Source organism: Lepisma saccharinum, chromosome 12, assembly GCF_977018435.1.
Source record: "Lepisma saccharinum chromosome 12, izLepSacc3.1, whole genome shotgun sequence".
Classification (NCBI taxonomy): domain Eukaryota; kingdom Metazoa; phylum Arthropoda; class Insecta; order Zygentoma; family Lepismatidae; genus Lepisma; species Lepisma saccharinum.
The window spans coordinates 58,044,636-58,062,145 of NC_139240.1; the positions used below are offsets into that span (position 1 = coordinate 58,044,636).

Sequence of the window (17,510 nt, forward strand, 5' to 3'; positions counted from 1 at the left end):
ACTTTTTAAAATAAGAAACTGAGTTATTTAAAATAAGTAACTGTAACTGAGTTACATTTTAAAATAAGTAACTGTAACTGAGTTACATTTAAAATAAGTAACTGTAACAGAGTTACATTTTAAAATAAGTAACTGTAACAGAGTTACATTTTAAAATAAGTAACTGTAACAGAGTTACATTTTAAAATAAGTAACTGTAACTGAGTTACATTTAAAATAAGTAACTGTAACAGAGTTACATTTTAAAATAAGTAACTGTAACAGAGTTACATTTTAAAATAAGTAACTGTAACAGAGTTACATTTTAAAATAAGTAACTGTAACTGAGTTACATTTTAAATAAGTAACTGTAACAGAGTTACATTTTAAAATAAGTAACTGTAACAGAGTTACATTTTAAAATAAGTAACTGTAACAGAGTTACATTTTAAAATAAGTAACTGAAACGGAGTTACATTTTAAAATAAGTAACTGTAACTTAATTACTTTTTAAAAGTAACTTTCTGAACACAAATTAATATTGTGTCACGTTTTATCAATCTCAATTGAAACGAAATGACAAAATCTCAAATATTTTGTTTCTGATATCTACATGTTCGTGTCTTTAAAAGCAAATAGGTAATCATATTATTAGGCTACTTACCTTTCCTGTAAAACGACTGGCTATTGTAGTAGCAGACTACAACTTTGCCCTCCGAAACATTTGCAGCTGAGATGATCAAGCATGCAACAGTCGCCAACACAAGGACTTGCATTGCAAACTGCAAAATAAATCATAGTAGAACAGATATAGTATTTTCAATCAGTTTCGAATGTAAAACAGAAAAGTAATATTAACAATTATTTATGCATTGTATTTGACAGTGTTGGTAATAAGTAGACTTAAGAAATGACAGTCGAAGACAGTCAATTTCAGCTGCTGTAAAACAACCATGAAAAATGACAGTGGCTGATTTTAAAGTGTTAACGGACATTAAAATAGTTATCATAATTAAAATATATTTATGGTGTGTGCATATTTTATTCATGATAACATACTTAATTTTAGATAAGAAACTTGCGTTCCGTTTTTGTAAATTAACAGGAAGACTGTTACTTAAAATTTAACGGAAGAATATTGTATTTTTTTCGTAAAATCTGCAATTGCTATAAAAATTCTCCATTCGTTGTCTTTAATTTTGATCATAAAACTTACATGCATATTAAGCATTGTCTTTATACTCAAAGTTTTCACACATTTTTGGAACACCCTGTATGTACGTGTATGTAAATGTTATTTATTGCTGAATGAATTCGTATATAAGGAAATTTACTATTAGAATCTATCTTAAAATAATTATACATTTTCTTACATTTTAACACGAAGCCACGGTATAGCATGGATCTTCAATTATGTTCGTTCCTTCATTTCATAAATTGTGCACACATATTTGGAACACCCTCTACGTGTGTGTAAATGTTATTAATTGCTTAATGTATCCGTTCGTAAGAGAATTCGATATCAGAATCTATTATATCTTTAAATAATTCGGTTCCACGTTCGAATCCTGGTATGACATGGACCTTCCATTACTTTCGTTCCTTCATTTCAAAATCCACCATACATCATCATCGCTTATACATCAACTTACGTAGCATATAAATAAATAAATAGTATGTTTTAATATGCAAGGCCGTGTGCTGGTTTTTCAGCAAAGATTGAATATTTTGACTCAAATGTGGAGGAATCCATTATCATTTGGATGATCACTCACCCATTTCATGAATCATCCTTAAGCATATCCAAGAAAGGTAAATACATTTGAAGTATACCAAATAACAATGCAATAGAATACAAATACTTACCGGAATGAAATGTGCTTAGTAGTGTATTTTCAGAGGCTTCTAACTGCACGCTTTTTCTTTGTCGACTGCATCTTGCATTTTCGTTGTTCACTTCCTCTGCGCCACTCGAGGAACTTACTCACTGACCTTCCTCTCTCTGTCGGTTCATCGATGGTCACGTGTCTAGAAACCACACATTTTAGTGCCAGTTCAAGAACGGAAGTCGTACGATTTTCGGACAGCGAGAAAATCGGAAGCGATGGGCGCGACACCATTCCGGACCACGGACAAGCCAAGAACTATTCTTAGCGTTCTATACTTGTCTGCCACTTTTGGATGATCGCGACGATGAGGATGAGCCATAGCCAGAGCGACTAGGGGTCATTTCATAGTTTATGTAGCACCCTCCACGCACCTTCAAGAAGGAAAGTGCATTGCAAATTAACATATGTCTGAGACACGTTCAGTAATCGTTGGCCTGATCAACTCAGAAGTAGATGTTAATGTAAGTTCAAGCTCTTAGGCGCTGAAAAATCCTGAGAAATCTTTATCTGCATTTGGTTCAACTATGAAAGATAGCACGATACTGATGCTCTGTGGCTGCAATACATTAGGATGCTCGATATTGTTCTGAATTTCATTAAAGCTGAGCGTATTAGGAAGTGGGGTTTACATCTTCAATCAGTTACGCAAATGTTCTCCTTTTGCTGCATCAGGGGCAATGGCTGTGCTACAAGTGCACGTTTATATGAACAGAAAATGATGAAATTTAACATGTTATCACCAGGTATCTACGAAAATTTCTGGTATGGACTATATGCTAGGCGAAGTGGCCGGTTTTGACTTGGTCTGTCAAATAATCTTGTTATGAAACGTATTTTACCGTATCATATTAGTTGAAAATATTGACAGCGGATTAGGGAGGGCATGGGGGAGTAGTTGCCCCCCTCCTCTACAACTTTTGACCTCCGCACTATGGTCTCTCGATGCTAAGCCTTGTCTACTAAAAAAAAGTGTACTGTCCTTCTAAATTGTGTGTTGGGGGAGTGTTTGATTTGATGCTTTGAGTCCACTTTATGCACAGAAAAGCTAATCGGGACTGGACCTACAGTTTAAAATTAGATCCAAACCACTATGTATCTCCACTGGGTATCGAACCCGGGATCGCGATGCAGAATCGCCTGACAAAGGTTTGGGGGGGGGGTACTTCTAGCTGTGAACAGGGCATATCGAGCTATCAAAATAGAAACTCCATTAATTGACCCTCTGATAAATTACTTGTTGGTAAAAATCAGCGAAACAAATATGTATATTTGTGTAGCCTATTTCCCCTCAAATACGAGTCGATCTGTATACAGTTTCTTCTATCAAACTTTAGAATCACTTTATGAGCATGGATCTACCGTTATTATTGCAGGGGACTTTCATTTCCCTCAGATAACAGGGGCGTATCATAATCTCTTATTCTCAAACGAAACTTGCGTAGAATTGAGTCATTTCATGTCACTCCACCAACTAAATAGCTTCAATGACATAAAAAATTATAACGAACGAACGTTAGATTTAGTGTTAAGTAATATTAATAGCATAACAAGGGAATCCGATTCTCTCGTGCCAGAAGACATTCATCATCCAGCTTTAAATATTGACATCTCCAAGACAACTTATACCTATCATAAAAAATTCACATCAGACAGAATAGAACTATAAATTTAGGAATGCAGATTTCTTAAAAATGCATAATCTTATGAGAGCTGTGAATTGGGATGACCTGAAGAAATACACTAATATTAATGCCGCTACTGATAAGTTTTATGATATGGTGTATGACGTATTCAAGAAATGCGTACCCGCAATAAAAATTCAAGCAAAGAAATTTCCGAGTTGGTTCTCACGGGAAATTATTAAGAATATCAAGAAAAAAGCATAACACAGGAAAAATGGAAAAATAACGCTTCCCACGCTGAATATCATTAACAGAAATTCAAAGAATTAGGAACATTGTTAAACAAGGGATACAAAAGGCATATACGCATTATATTTCAAGTACAGAATGTAACATATTAAATGCCCCTAATATCAATTTAAGCTTTGCCAAAAATATGAAAAAAACAAAACAAGATCAGAACTTTTTCAATATCAAGGTAAAATACTTTCTGACACTCCAGATGTAACACAGCGTTTGCTAAATATTTTCAATCGGTGTACCAGCAAGATAATGGGAAAAATACGACTTTGAATATTCAATCTTACAGTGAAATCGATAAGTTAAATCTATCAGATATTAGTCTTGAAAGAAATCGAAGATGCCATTAAAAATCTGCTGGTTCCGATAAAATCCCGCCTTATATACTTAAAGGATGCGGCGAGATACTCAAATAACCCCCCCCCCCCCCCCCGCTGTTCAATCTATAGAGTGTCTCAACCTTAAATGGAGTACTTCCCTCTCTCTCTAGTACATGAGTTTTGCCAATAGCTCTGTCCTTCTCTACCACCGCTGCGTTGTCAGATGTTACAAAATTTACAAAATGTAAAAAAATTCAGTGAAATCATTATCCTGTAGAATTTTTTATGCTCTATTTAATGACGGCATTATATAACCTGTCACAATTTCATGTGATCTGAAATTTACATAATTATGCAAATTTGCAAAACGCTTAATTTTTTTCTAGTAAATACTTCAAAAGCCATAAATATCAAACCGCTTGAACAACTTCGCCAGTTTTTTTTTTTCTATGGGATCTATGGTGTTTGTAGATATGATATTCTTCGCCTGAATGAATTAATTTGCTTACGAAGAGAGTTATAGCTATGTATATACAGGATATTTTGTATAAATCATCAGACCGTAACACGAAAAAGTTGGTTAGCGAGAAACTTTTCGGTTTGTCGCGATAGGCCTACACGTGCAGACCAAGCGAGAAAAGTGTTGAACGTTGCTTGAAGTTATTTTTAGAATGCCTTGTTACTCCACAGCACCGTTATTTATTTCGCAATCTTAGTTTGTTTATGCGGACTGTCTCGCGTATCAAATTCATTGCGCGCCACCGAGGTTACAATTCAGTTGCAGGCAGGTGCCGCGGTTCCTAGGAAGTGCAGTGTGCTTTATTTTCCGTAAAAATATATCCTAATGTTTGTTTTGCATGTATTTAATTCTGGTTATGTAAAGGATACAACATTCAACGCAATTAGTAACAATAGTTGCGTGTATTACATATATAATGCAAATGTAAAATAGTACATAGTTACGACGAAATATAAACATTTACATGCAAATCTTGAGGTAACTATAGTTTCTTTCCAAAATACATCAAAATACATAGATTTTGAAGATTTTCTATACGATATTAAGGAAGTAAATTTGTCGCAATCATTAGTTATTAACAGCGACTCGATGCGACTCCGTTTGTTGATCTGGCAACGCCGTGCTCTATTTAACCCATACTGACTTTTAAGGTTGAGACGCTCTATAGTGCTCTCAACCGCAACATTTGGGAACTATCAAAAATTACCCCGATACCAAAATCAAATAGAAAAAATTATGTAGAGAACTATAGGTGGATATCAATTCTGGTAGCACCGGTCAAGCTCTTTGAGCAAATTCTTTATAAGCACGTTTCTTATCACATACGATCAGTGATCTCTCGTTATCAACATCTTACAATCTATCGAATCCGATATTAGAACTATTTCAGTCTTACTTAACAAACCGCAAACAGTACGTCACGTTTCAGGGGATTACTTCCGATGAATTTGAGGCTACATCCGGAGTTCCCCAAGGCTCTAACCTTGGATCCTTATTCTTTCTTATGTATATAAACGATCTTCATGAACATTTGAATCAATCGGGTAAGCTACTATTCGCGGACGACTTAAAAATATACAAAAAAGTATGCAGTTACAGTGACTGCGCCGAGTTACAAGCAGACATTAACAACCTTGTGGAATAGTGCGAAAACAACAAACTGATCTTAAATAGTAAAAAATGTTACCAAATGTCATATACTAGAAACACTATCCCAATAAAATACGTATATTGCATAAAAAAGCAAAAATTAAAACAACTAGAAACAATCAGATTTGGAAGTTCTGTTTGATTCTAAACTTACATTTCACGCGCACGTTAACTTTATAACAAACGAGACTTACAAACTTCTGGGATTTATAATGCGTACATGCAAGGAATTCAAAAGTGTCGAAAGCTTAATGATGCTCTATAATGCTTACGTCAGGTCGAAAATCGAATACGCATGTGTATTATTGTAACGGGTTTGACCACTCGTCCGGGAGACCGAAGTCCCCAGTTCGAGGTGCCAAACTACTCTACCGCTGGTCCGTAGGTTCAGGGTTCCGCGGCCGCCCGATTGGACGGTCGCCGGTCCTTGGTTCGCGTCTCCGGTTAAGGAAACACGAATCCTACCACCAGCTAACGGTTTAATTCCAGGTTCATGTCACCGGGTCGGTTATTTACACCTCCGGCGGTAAGCCACGTCGTGCATAAAGTGGTGCTGTTATTCATTTTATAGCAATAATAATAATAATAATTGTTGTAATAATAGAAAACTATAACCCTTCTGGTCAATGGAGACAAGCTATACAGCTTCAAACTCAGGACTAAAACCAAAAATATCGACCATACGAGGATATACATCTATACATACATATAAATGAATCAAAAACACCTGTAGGATAACGAATATATACGTGTATTCGGCAAAAATAAACACAACAATGATAATATAACACATTACTTGTACATATCCCCTCGCTCTCATTCCATCATGCACTCACACACACACACACGCTGCAGGGGTGAACACAATATACCATTACATGATAAAATATCTAACCGCCTCTTTGGTTTATTTCCCGTGTACCTTCGAATTTGAGATTTCTATTAGCCCCTTAGGCTTGCTTTCAATGTAAATACGCGCGGCCAGCACTCTGTCACATATGAGACGCGATTAGCTAGGCGTCATAGTTACAAAAGTAAATAATAATCGACATTACACATTGTTGAGGCACTACAATGCAAAAAGAAAAACATACACTAAATTTGATTACAAGTACACGAGTGCTGATAATACAAACGACTGTAATATAAACTAGGATATATATTAAAAATGATTAAGTCGGCTATACTATTTAGTACCTAGTTTTCTAATACCTATATATATCAAAGAGCACGGTAAAAGTCAAATAATTAATTATATAAATACTCGGCGCGAGAATAGGAAAACAATAACAAATCGTAGGTCTTTACGTTTATAGAATTTCGAAGGGTGAGCGAAATAGGTTCTTAATTTATGAAGATTTATAGTACTTTTGATTTGATTGGCCAAAATAATTAGTAATTGCAGGCAACATTGTTCGATTTCATCTCGCTTTGTGTTATGACAAACCAGTGGCGACCTAGGTGGACAAATGTTCACTCTCACACATAAAGAGAAAACTGGAGGATACTATACCGACTCAATGGCGGTGTGGTCCTCGTTGATGTCAACGATCCTCGTAGCGGCGTCCTGACGACACTCGTGGCTATGCCAGTCTGTCCTCCTGGCGGACGAAAACTGTCTCTTCGACTTAGACGTAACATTAATTTTTCTTCCCTTTTCCATCGCGGCGACGAAGATGGGCGGAAAAAGCACCTCGCTTCCATCTGTCTGCTCGGGGCGTTGCATCCGATCGTGGCTTCAATGGCCGTTCGGGGATACGCAGGGCGTCGGGTCGTCTAAGGGCGGACGTCGTTTCATCTCTCTCTCTTCTCTATCTCTTCTTCTTTTCTCGGCGTAACATCCGTCTCACCGTTGTGGTAGTGTCGTCTCTCATCTGGGTTGGCAATGCGAGTTGTCGCTGCGGCGTGGCTTTCATCTCAGACGCCGTTATGCAAGCGTCGTGGTGTGGTTCTCTTGACTTAAGGCGTCGTATACTTAAGCAGGCGTCGTGGCTTCTTCTCTTGGCTTCATGGCAGCAGTAATCGGAAACCCGAAGGTCCCGTCCCTCTCGTAGTTTTTAACCGCCCATGGTTATTCAATGTTCCTCCTTGCAAAAAAGGGAAAAACACACATGGAGCACGTGAAACACGTAATTAACACGGCCTCAATTCCTGGCACTGTCACTGTGATCACACTCTCACGACAATTAACACGACGCGGTCGAAAGGTTAAAACAAAGCAAAGTTCCGTAACTCGCGCAAAGTGACGCGGAGATGGTGTTCGGTCTGAATATGGCGGTAAACTGTGTCGGTCCTCTGGAGTCCAGGGGTATTTAAGGAAAACTTGAAACTTCAAAAAATCAACCGCCTCGCAGTTCGTTAGCTTAGAAAAAATGCTGGACGGTGGTCTTTCTTCCAGGCTCGTTGTCCACTTGGGAGGTTTGGGGGTGAAGAAAAAAAAACAGAGCAGTCCTCACACGTGTTGCGAAAGAACTCCCCCTCGGTCGGCAGCTCGGACGTTGTTCCATTTGCTGGACAAGTAAAAGTCACCCTTAGTGTCAAAAATTCCACAACTCGCTATTGTTTTCCTACCCTCGCCGTCTAGAACCGAAAATCCAAGAAAAGCCAAAAAGCACAACTGGCTACAGAAAGTTGTTAAGAGTATTTACGAAATTCTAAAATACACTCACATAAACTACAAAAAGACTGGTGACAAAAGTAATTGTCACATCATGGCACCGTCAAATCCAGCAAGACGTAAACAAAATAGAACGAATCCAGACTAAATTGTTGAGACTTGTAAAATACAAATTAGATGGTAGTTACCCTCAAATGGAATCCCGTGAGCCATCTCAGATATTCCAACTTAACAACACTTAGCAAAAGACGAATCATGCACCAGCTCATTTTCCTTCACAAAATATTAAATAATCACACTAAAACCTCCATTAGCCCTGTCACAGCTGGATTTGTACGTCCCCTCAAGTAAGTTACGACCAAGAAAGCAACTGTTTAGCCTCCAACGCAGTAGAACCAGTGCACTTGAAATATCGCCAATTTGGAGTATGTGTATGGCATTTAACGATATTGTTAAATGTGAAAAACAATGTGGATCTATTTTCTTCGACATCAAAACTGAAATGAACAATTTTAAAACATATGAAAAACAATAGAATATGAGAATTGTATGTTTATTAAATGTGTGTGTGTGTGTTTCTATGTGTATATCTATGTATGTAAATTATATATATTGCATTAATTTGAGTTAAAATGCATTTCAACTATCCATTGTACAATGAACGCCATAAATAGGTAATATAGCTGTCGCGTTCAATTGCTTAAATAAATAAATATCCCTTGATTACAAGGCGACGACGCTACCACAGCGCCATCGAGGAGGGTCTTATAGGCTAATCGAGACTGGATCTAAAGTTTTAAAGTGGGATCCGAACAACTGTTCAATAACCCGGGACCCCTTGATTAGAAAATTATGTTAGAAGAATTGTTATGCGATTGTGGAAAGGAAATGCTTCTGTATAAAGTGGGCCTTATGCGTAGTTCTCTGTACTCAGACAATACCCCTCCGAGTTCAAAAATAAAGTTGAAGTCACAATCATTCGCTTATCTGGGCTGCTTCCTGCTTGTTGGGAGAGTCCCTTCTTTCCAAACAAATGTCTCGGTCTAGCGGATGTCAAGTGGTTGACGAAAATTTCCCGATATCCATTCTGTCACAGAGGATGATTATTACTTAAAAATCTATTTTCTAAGTTTTCATTTTGTATTTTCATTTGATTTGACTTGATTTCGTTTACTTGGCGTCGCTTTTCTACCACTTTTCGCCATGACGATGAGGCTCTGGTTTCGAGTCCAGTACAGGCATTTCTTTCATCCAATCAGACGTTGCCCCTGATGCAGCAAAAATAAAGGATATGCGTAACTGATTGAAGTTGTAACTCCACTTCCTAATACGCTCGGCTTTAATGAAATTCAGAAGAATATCGAGCATCCTCATGTATTGCAGCCACAGAGCATCAGTATCCTGCTATATTTCATAGTTGAACCAAATGCAGATAAAGATTTTCCCAGATTTTTCAGCGCCTCGGAGCTTGAACTTATTAAACTATTGAGTATATTTCAACAAACATCCAGTCACAAAGAGTATTTTTGTGAATTTAACGTCACCATTCTACCTCGATGACGAGGATAAGAGGATTAGATGAAAGTACAGAAACAGTAACGGAATTACCATGTTCTGTTGGAACTCAAAGTGGGAATCTTTCCTTGTTATTCTTTCTTCGGAAACGTTATTGGTATCGGCCTCCCCGAAGGCTCAGTGGCAAGTTGTCCGCTTGTAATCATCCAACTGGAGCTACATCGCACAGTGAATCGAATCTTTAAATCGTAGTTCCAGTCTATAAAGCGTGATTAGAACAAACTTTGAAAATAAGGACAGTTTCTCAATAGTCATATCAACTGGACACATCCTTTCATGCTATTTAATAAATATTACATTTCTTTATCTTTTGACTGGAGGCTCATGGCACAGTGGTTCGGATCCCACTTTAAACTGTAGGTCCAGTCCCAATTAGCCTTACAGTGCATAAAGTGGACTTAAAACACAAACTCAAACTTTATCTTTTGACATTAATTTCCTTGCCAGGACAGTTGTTTTTAAACAAATTTTAGCGATATTAACTACACGTAAGTTAGATAATAAAAAATGTGCTGATATACCGGGTGGCCAGAATTAAAGTTACCCAACTCAGAGCCCCCTGTAGCCTGTTTGAGGCATCGTACAACTCTGAAATTTGGTGAATCCACTATGCAGACCATGGGAAGAGGATTGCGATAAAAGGGTTCAATTTTCCGCCACCAGGTTGAAATGTGGCGCTGTGTTTCCATGATGGGTGGTAATAATGACGTAAACTTCTCCAATTAGTTATGGATTTGCCTTTACCTTGCAATCTTGCAATAAACGAGAAATTATTTTCTCGCAACTTCCAGCCACTAACAAATGTATTTCTAATTAATAGCTCAGCTAAATCACTTAACGTGATTTTTTGTACAACCCATCATGGAAGTACAGCGCCACATTTCAACCTGGTGGCGGAAAATTGAACTATCTTTTTTATTACCGCCATCCTCTTCCCCATGGTCTGCATAGTGGATTCACCAAATTTCAGAGTTCTACGATGCCTCAAACAGGCTATAGAGGGTTCTGAGTTGGGTAACTTTAATTCTGGCCACCCGGTATATCTATTCTTATATCGCCTTGTTACCTACTCATGTAAGAATAAGAATATCAATTAATTTGCATATTATTATGAATAGATCTATAAATTATATCAACGTACTATATAAACCTTTCACTTGGTTCGAACCAATCTCGAAATATATTTATAGGTAAGTGTCTGATTAGAACAACATTTACAACACAAAATTCAGAAAGACATCTATTGTCAATGTTTAATGCCCATTCACATCAACTGACAAAAACATTTAAATAACAAGTTCATGAACTTGCCTGTTTTGATAGCATTTCAAGTGTCTCTATGCATCACTTACAGTGCCCATCTTAAAAATTAGGAGTGTTGAAGTATAAAAATAATTTTATAAAATTACTAATTAAATGAAAATATAGGTAGGTGCTTCTTTTCTTAAGAGTTACAAGGTGTAAAACGTCAAAGTTTCAAATTGAAATCACAAATTAAGCTTAATAATATAGTTCTTCACTAATGTGCACACTGTTTTAATGCCCATGGCGTTGTAGATAGTTTGCTAATTGGCTTACGAACTCTCCGTAGGCGCATCCAAGTTGCGTATTCATATCGTTCTGAGCTAAACGAAATGCTTGTTCGATTTTAACAACGTTCTTCTCATTGATTCCTTGTCGCATAATTTCCTCCGTTCCCAAGTCTATATTCACTGTTAAGGTTGAAACAAAGGTGTCATACACTCTGGATGCTTCTTCCACCATATTATCACCAGATGTCAGCACTGTACTGATTTCTTTGCAAAATCTTAGTTTCTCTGTGTCTTCTTCCAGACCACACGAGTTCAGGAAAGACTCAAAGGCACTTATTCCTTCATCACTGGATAGGACCATGTCTATTCCTTCTGTCCATTCTCTCAGTATGGAGGTGTCCGTTCTTCTAAGAATGGAATCTAAGTCTTCAGCCATTCGCTATATCTGAAACAACAATGAAGAAGATAGAAGATATGATGTTGATAATAAGTTTAGCTGTAGCCACAATGTGCTACATGATTGATTTGTTCTGCTTCGCTTTTCTGCCAGTTTTGGCTGATCGCGGAGATGAGTATGAATGGTGATAAGGTGAAATGGATGAAAGGGCAAACATACAAGAACAGCACACAACACAAGCTCCACGGAGGATTATACTGACAGTGAGTCGAAACGACAGAGCCTCGCTAGCCTGCAAAATTCGATCTAGATATTCCATAACTCATCATTAGGGGTAGGATTTTTACGACCTACAAATCAACAAAATATGCAAAATAAAATATGCTCTTATGACCAAAAATGTTACAAAATATGCACTATAATTTGAAAAATATGCCCTTATAACTGGACTGTTTCAAACATCAATATCTAACATATGCTGAAATATTTTCACATGCGTACTAATTTTAGTTCACTCTATGGGCCCTGACTTGCAATGCACAATGAATACTTTCTAAAAATTTTCAAATAGAAATGAAAAAGATTTTGCTGCTGTCAAAAAAAACCTCGAGTGAACATGGCAGTAAGAACGAATCCACTTCGAAAATGACTGTATATTTCTTGAAAAAGCGAAAATATGTTGAATATGACAGAAAATCCATCAAAATATGCTCTATCGCGTACAAATGGCCCAATATACCAAAATATGTCCTTAAAAAGCATCTTAATTCAATTAGTTTCTTCACAATATAAATTTCTAAATATTTAGGCAACTCATCACTCTTACCAAAAAAAAATATAGGGTGGATGTTCCTAAAGTCAGCCTCCTCCAGTAGTCAGCCACATCACAGAAAAATGTACATTTATAATGCCGCCACTAAACCTTGTCTCTATACTTGGTAACATACTTGGAAAACCATATTCCAGTAGTCAGCCAGCCTTTGTGTGAAAGGCGGAATGAACCATCCAGTGGAGCTGTGTGTTACTGATGCAAGCACGTGTTTTTTCTAACGAAAAAGTAACAACAGCAACTGTGATAACAAATATGTAACAAGGTTATTTAGTGAAGAATTACCGACAGGGGGAGGGGGGGTGAGTACAGGGTTGTGAATTCTGGCTTCCTGCCAGTGGTCAGCCTCCAGGGGCTGACTACTGGATTTAACCTTGATTGGCTCGTTGGGACTATTTTACCATGTTCTGGACATAGAACAGTAATCCCTGTAACATGGTTCTGTTTAAAATGCTATGAGACAAATCCTTCCAGTGGGCAGCCCCCATATCACGAAAGTGGCTGACTACTGGTGCCAGCTTATCCTGTATTCAGCCCCCTCTGCAGAAGAAGGAAAATCACAGGCATTTAAAAATTCTAGCTATTATAAAGTGCCTCTTTCACCTGTCGCAATAATTGCATTGATAAGCAGATTGTTTATTTGGTATGAGCACATATTAAAATAAGAAAAATACTGAAATTGTAAGCTGGAAGTTGTAGTCATATTATAATTAGCCTACAAGTAACTGAATGAGGGGAGTAGGTCAAGAATAATTTACTTTTCATGCTTTTCCATTCATTCACATGTTATAAAGCAGAGCAGGCCCGTAGCCAGGGTGTAGGGGAGTAGGGAAGGCCTTACCGACTGAGCCACCAAGGCCGTAGACTACACAAACTGTGTGCAGAATGCTTTGGAGCAGATGTCTTTGACCACAAACTTGCAAGAAGGTAATACTAATATTCAAGTGAAACCAACAATGTGAAGTTGCAATTGTTGTAATTAAACGCTTCCAAGCTAGACTTGAGAGAAGAGGCATTGATGTGGCTGCAGTTGTTGAAGAAATCAGCAGTGCAACAGTGACTTCAGGAGAAAATGAAACTGCATGCGTTTCAACAGACTCTCTTGCCCCTACCTGTGTTCAGTCAGAAATGCATGAGTTTCTCCTTGTTCCACCAGATGATGCAGACAGCCTTTCTGCTGATAATCAGATTGATTCTGACTTGGGAAATCTTGCGCCTGGAATGTATCAAGTAACTAACTACCAGTGGACTTCTGGAGCCTACTTTTGATCTGACACACAGTGAATCAGGAATAGGTAGTTACTCTTAATAAGTGTCGAAGATGATGATCTTAAAAACATTGGTTGTGATTACTGCATTCGCTGGTTCCACCTGAAATGTATAGAGCTGTGTAACTTGCCTTATAGAGATGTATCTCAGCAAGTGTTTGCCTGCCCAGAGTGTGCTTAATTGGACCAAATAATGAATGGTTCTCACAAAAGTATTTTTTCTTTCATAAAACCTATACTAGGGCCTATCCTTAATGTTAAAAAAAAAGTCCGTGTGAAGTCAGGTGGTCTTAATGTCACCCACAAGTATACCTCTTTAATGTTACTAGGCATACATAATGTTACTTACATGATAAGTTAACCTTCATTTTTAAATATATACTCTCTTAAAATGTTTTCTGCATTAAAAAACAGCTCTGTGAAACAATATCTGACCTGGGGCAAGCTATTATCTTTGTGCAGTTGCAGGCTGACTACTAGTGTTGACCATGGCTGACTTCTGAATTTCAGTGGCTGAGTACTGGGATTTTTGCTCTCTTTACAATGTGAGCTTAATTGCAATGTTTTGTGGTTTATTTGTGCTATAATAAATACTGCAGACATAATAAAACTGCAATTCTCCATTTTATTTACATCCTGATTACTAGAAAATGTACTGGGATTTTTATTCACGCGAAATCACTGAAATAAAACTGCCTCTTAAAAGGCTGACTACTGGCAAAATCACCCTACTAAGTCATGAAAATCCTAGCCCTACTCATCATATTAAAACCTGGCATGGCATTTCTTATCATTTGTGTATCTGTATTAATTAGCAATAAATGTACAACGGTTCCATTGTTGACATGACGAACGGAAAATGTTCCCACATTTTGTAGAAATAAGTTGATATTTGATGTATCTTTCAGTATATTGCAATTACATATTTGGGACATTCTATGTGAAAGTGCACCTAAACCTCAATTTTTAAAATTAAATATAATTCTGTAACTTTATCCTATCTTGTGAGTGAACAGTCTAAAATTGTCATTTACATGGAAATTCAAGAAGTATTATACATAACTAAGTTAGAAGGTTGAAGGTATTTTAAACATTCTTCATTTTAAATTTTTGATTTACTTTTGTTTTGTATTGTGTCCCACCCGTGACACGAAACAACAATTAATTTCTCCTTTATCTGTTACATTTTCCCCTCAACTCTACTAGAATATTCAAAGGTCAATTACCTTCTCTCTTTGTCTTAAATAATCTATTTTTCAACATTTGACAATTCACAGAAGTTGAAATATATTTCTTATTATGTGAAGAGGCAGTGTTTCGCCTGTCACACCCGTGACACAAAAGTGTTCACTTGTAGCTACAAATGTGTGAAAGTATTTTGAGGGAAATTATGCTTAATCAACAGTGAGTGTTAAGTTTCATATTTCATTGCACACAAAATGAAAGACAAATGTTGCTTAATTATCAGTAGAATAGTTACTTTGATACAAAAAATGTAGTCCACGTGTCCCATCCGTGACAATGGAAATGCCCCATCTGTAGCTAGAAAAAAGCCTCTAGATTGACATTTGGATATATTCGTCATGCAGACCAAGGTAGTGTATATTTCAGAAACAAAATACACTTAACAACGTTACTTTTCAACCCTCTATCATGGTGTTGCAAAAACAAATTATTTTTAGTCATATTATAGTCATTATATTAAAATCTGGTATTTCTTATCATTTTTATATCTGTAGTAATTAGCGATAAATGAACAATGATTCCATTGTTGACATGACGGACGGACCAATTGGAAACATTTTGTAAAAATAAGTTGATATTTGATATACATATATTTCAATATACTCCAAATTACATATCTGTAGTTAGAAAAAGCCAGAAGGGACAAGTCTGCCTCAGAAAATTGCAAGTTTATGCCACATTATGTGATATTCGAGGTATATTAAATATGATAAATGTGACTCCTGCTACATAATCCATTTTTTTTCTATTTGGTATTAAAACGGCTTCTAGAAAAAAGCCGCTAGGCAGGTCTTAACCGCAAGAAGGTTCTTGCACAACGACCAGCTGAAGTACTATATCTGATATGCCAGTGGAGACTGTATAGTGTATATACATGCTACGTCATCAGTGCATGGGGTTGGCACAGAATTTAGTTCGGGAACAAAAAATATTTTCAAGGGGGCACCACTTCCGTGATTGTAAATACTCAAATTATATTTTTTCCTTTTCTTCCTCTCTTTCCACGTGTCTAACTCATTCTCTCTCTTTCCACGTTTCTATATTTCTTTCTCTCTCTTCCTTTCTACGTTTCTATATTTTTCTCCCCCTCTCTATCCCTTTCTAGTTTCTATTTTTCTTATTCTCTCTTTCATTTCAGTTTCTATCTTTCTTAGTCACTCTCTTGCCACGTTTCTCCCCCTCTCTCTTCTTCTTCTTTCTTTCCACATTTCTATCTTTCTTAGTCTCTCTTCCACGCTTCTATTTTTCTTAACATATCACCATTTTTCTTACTCTCTCCCTCTCTTTCCACGTTTCTTTCTCTACGACACCAAGGATCCCAGGTTCGAATCCCGGCCAGGGCATGGGTGTTCTTTGTCAGTGTCCTTCCATCAATTTCATCATAGCATCATCGCACATCCTCATCATCGCGATCAATCAAGAGTGGCAAAAATAACAAAACACACCGTAACGCTGATATCATGGGATGATTCGTGACCTACCACTGATGACGTTACATGTAAACAAAGCATTTCTACTCGGGCCTTGTTTATAAGAAGGCGTCGGCTAAATACGTCAACTATTACTACGTCAGTCAAAGCTACAACTATGCTTTCTTTAAAACGCATTCACAGCTTGATGTTTGGGCATGCGGTGAACCATATCACTTGTTAACTCAGGAAGTATTTGCTTTTGGCTAAATGGTTAACAGTTCGCTAAGAGCTAAAACATAACAGAACTTGACTCACCTTTAATCTTCTTAGGGTTCAGACATGAACACGACGAAAACAAAGGAGAATCGTGGAGACAGGAATCGAGTGTTCACTATCACATTTCATGCAATGTGCCTGGACAACGAATACCCAAACAATTTAGCTGCTTAACCTCAGGCACAGGAAACACACACTGCTGCACATTTTGTTGGTGGTAGCGTCCGAACGCAGCTGTTCTTGCTACGTGTGACGTCACACGAAAAATCGATAAAATGGAACTCGTCAATGAGAACATGTTTCGTTTGTTCTTTGTATGTTTATTCAACGTCAACGTTTATTGTGCTGTTGGCGCTACAAGGGGCGTATTTACAAGTAACAATGTTCGAATTGAAATGGGGGGAGGGGAAATTTTCATTTCACAGGCTCGGTTTTACTATGCTCGTTCCCAACCAGAGAAAGACCATTATCCCCCACATGAGAATTGTATGCTATAATTGCATTCTTTAATATTCAGCAAGCAGTTCCTGTGTCGCAACTTTATAAGATGGGGAAGTATGATAATTGTACACTCCTGTTC

The 17,510-nt window shown here is 37.2% G+C and overlaps 2 protein-coding genes across 4 annotated transcripts in view; both read right to left on the bottom strand.

The window, feature by feature from the left end:
* Window positions 1-17,510, bottom strand: part of Idgf4 (Imaginal disc growth factor 4) — a 136,062-nt gene that overhangs the window by 25,362 nt on the left and 93,190 nt on the right. Inside the window, exons 1-2 of one of the 3 annotated variants that reach the window (XM_083132430.1) lie at window positions 1,846-1,949; window positions 644-761 (exon numbers count right to left, since the gene is read on the bottom strand). In XM_083132430.1, the coding sequence (XP_082988556.1) occupies window positions 644-755 (112 nt within the window). In that variant the 5' untranslated portion in view covers window positions 756-761; window positions 1,846-1,949. Of the gene's footprint in view, window positions 1-643; window positions 762-1,845; window positions 1,993-17,510 lie in introns of those variants that run through there. The other 2 variants (XM_083132433.1, XM_083132431.1) reach the window with 2 other exon arrangements.
* On the bottom strand, window positions 11,223-17,179 carry LOC145996495 (regulator of G-protein signaling 8-like). The gene is made up of 2 exons (XM_083132995.1): window positions 16,970-17,179; window positions 11,223-11,948 (listed from the first exon to the last, which is right to left on the bottom strand). Exon 2 carries the CDS (start codon window positions 11,937-11,939, stop codon window positions 11,508-11,510), a length of 432 nt encoding a protein of 143 aa, XP_082989121.1. The 5' UTR covers window positions 11,940-11,948; window positions 16,970-17,179; the 3' UTR covers window positions 11,223-11,507.

What these genes read in the sequence shown, in the direction of transcription:
- LOC145996495 (XM_083132995.1), bottom strand. Translation starts at nt 11,939, where the DNA reads ATGGCTGAAGACTTAGATTCCATTCTTAGAAGAACGGACACCTCCATA.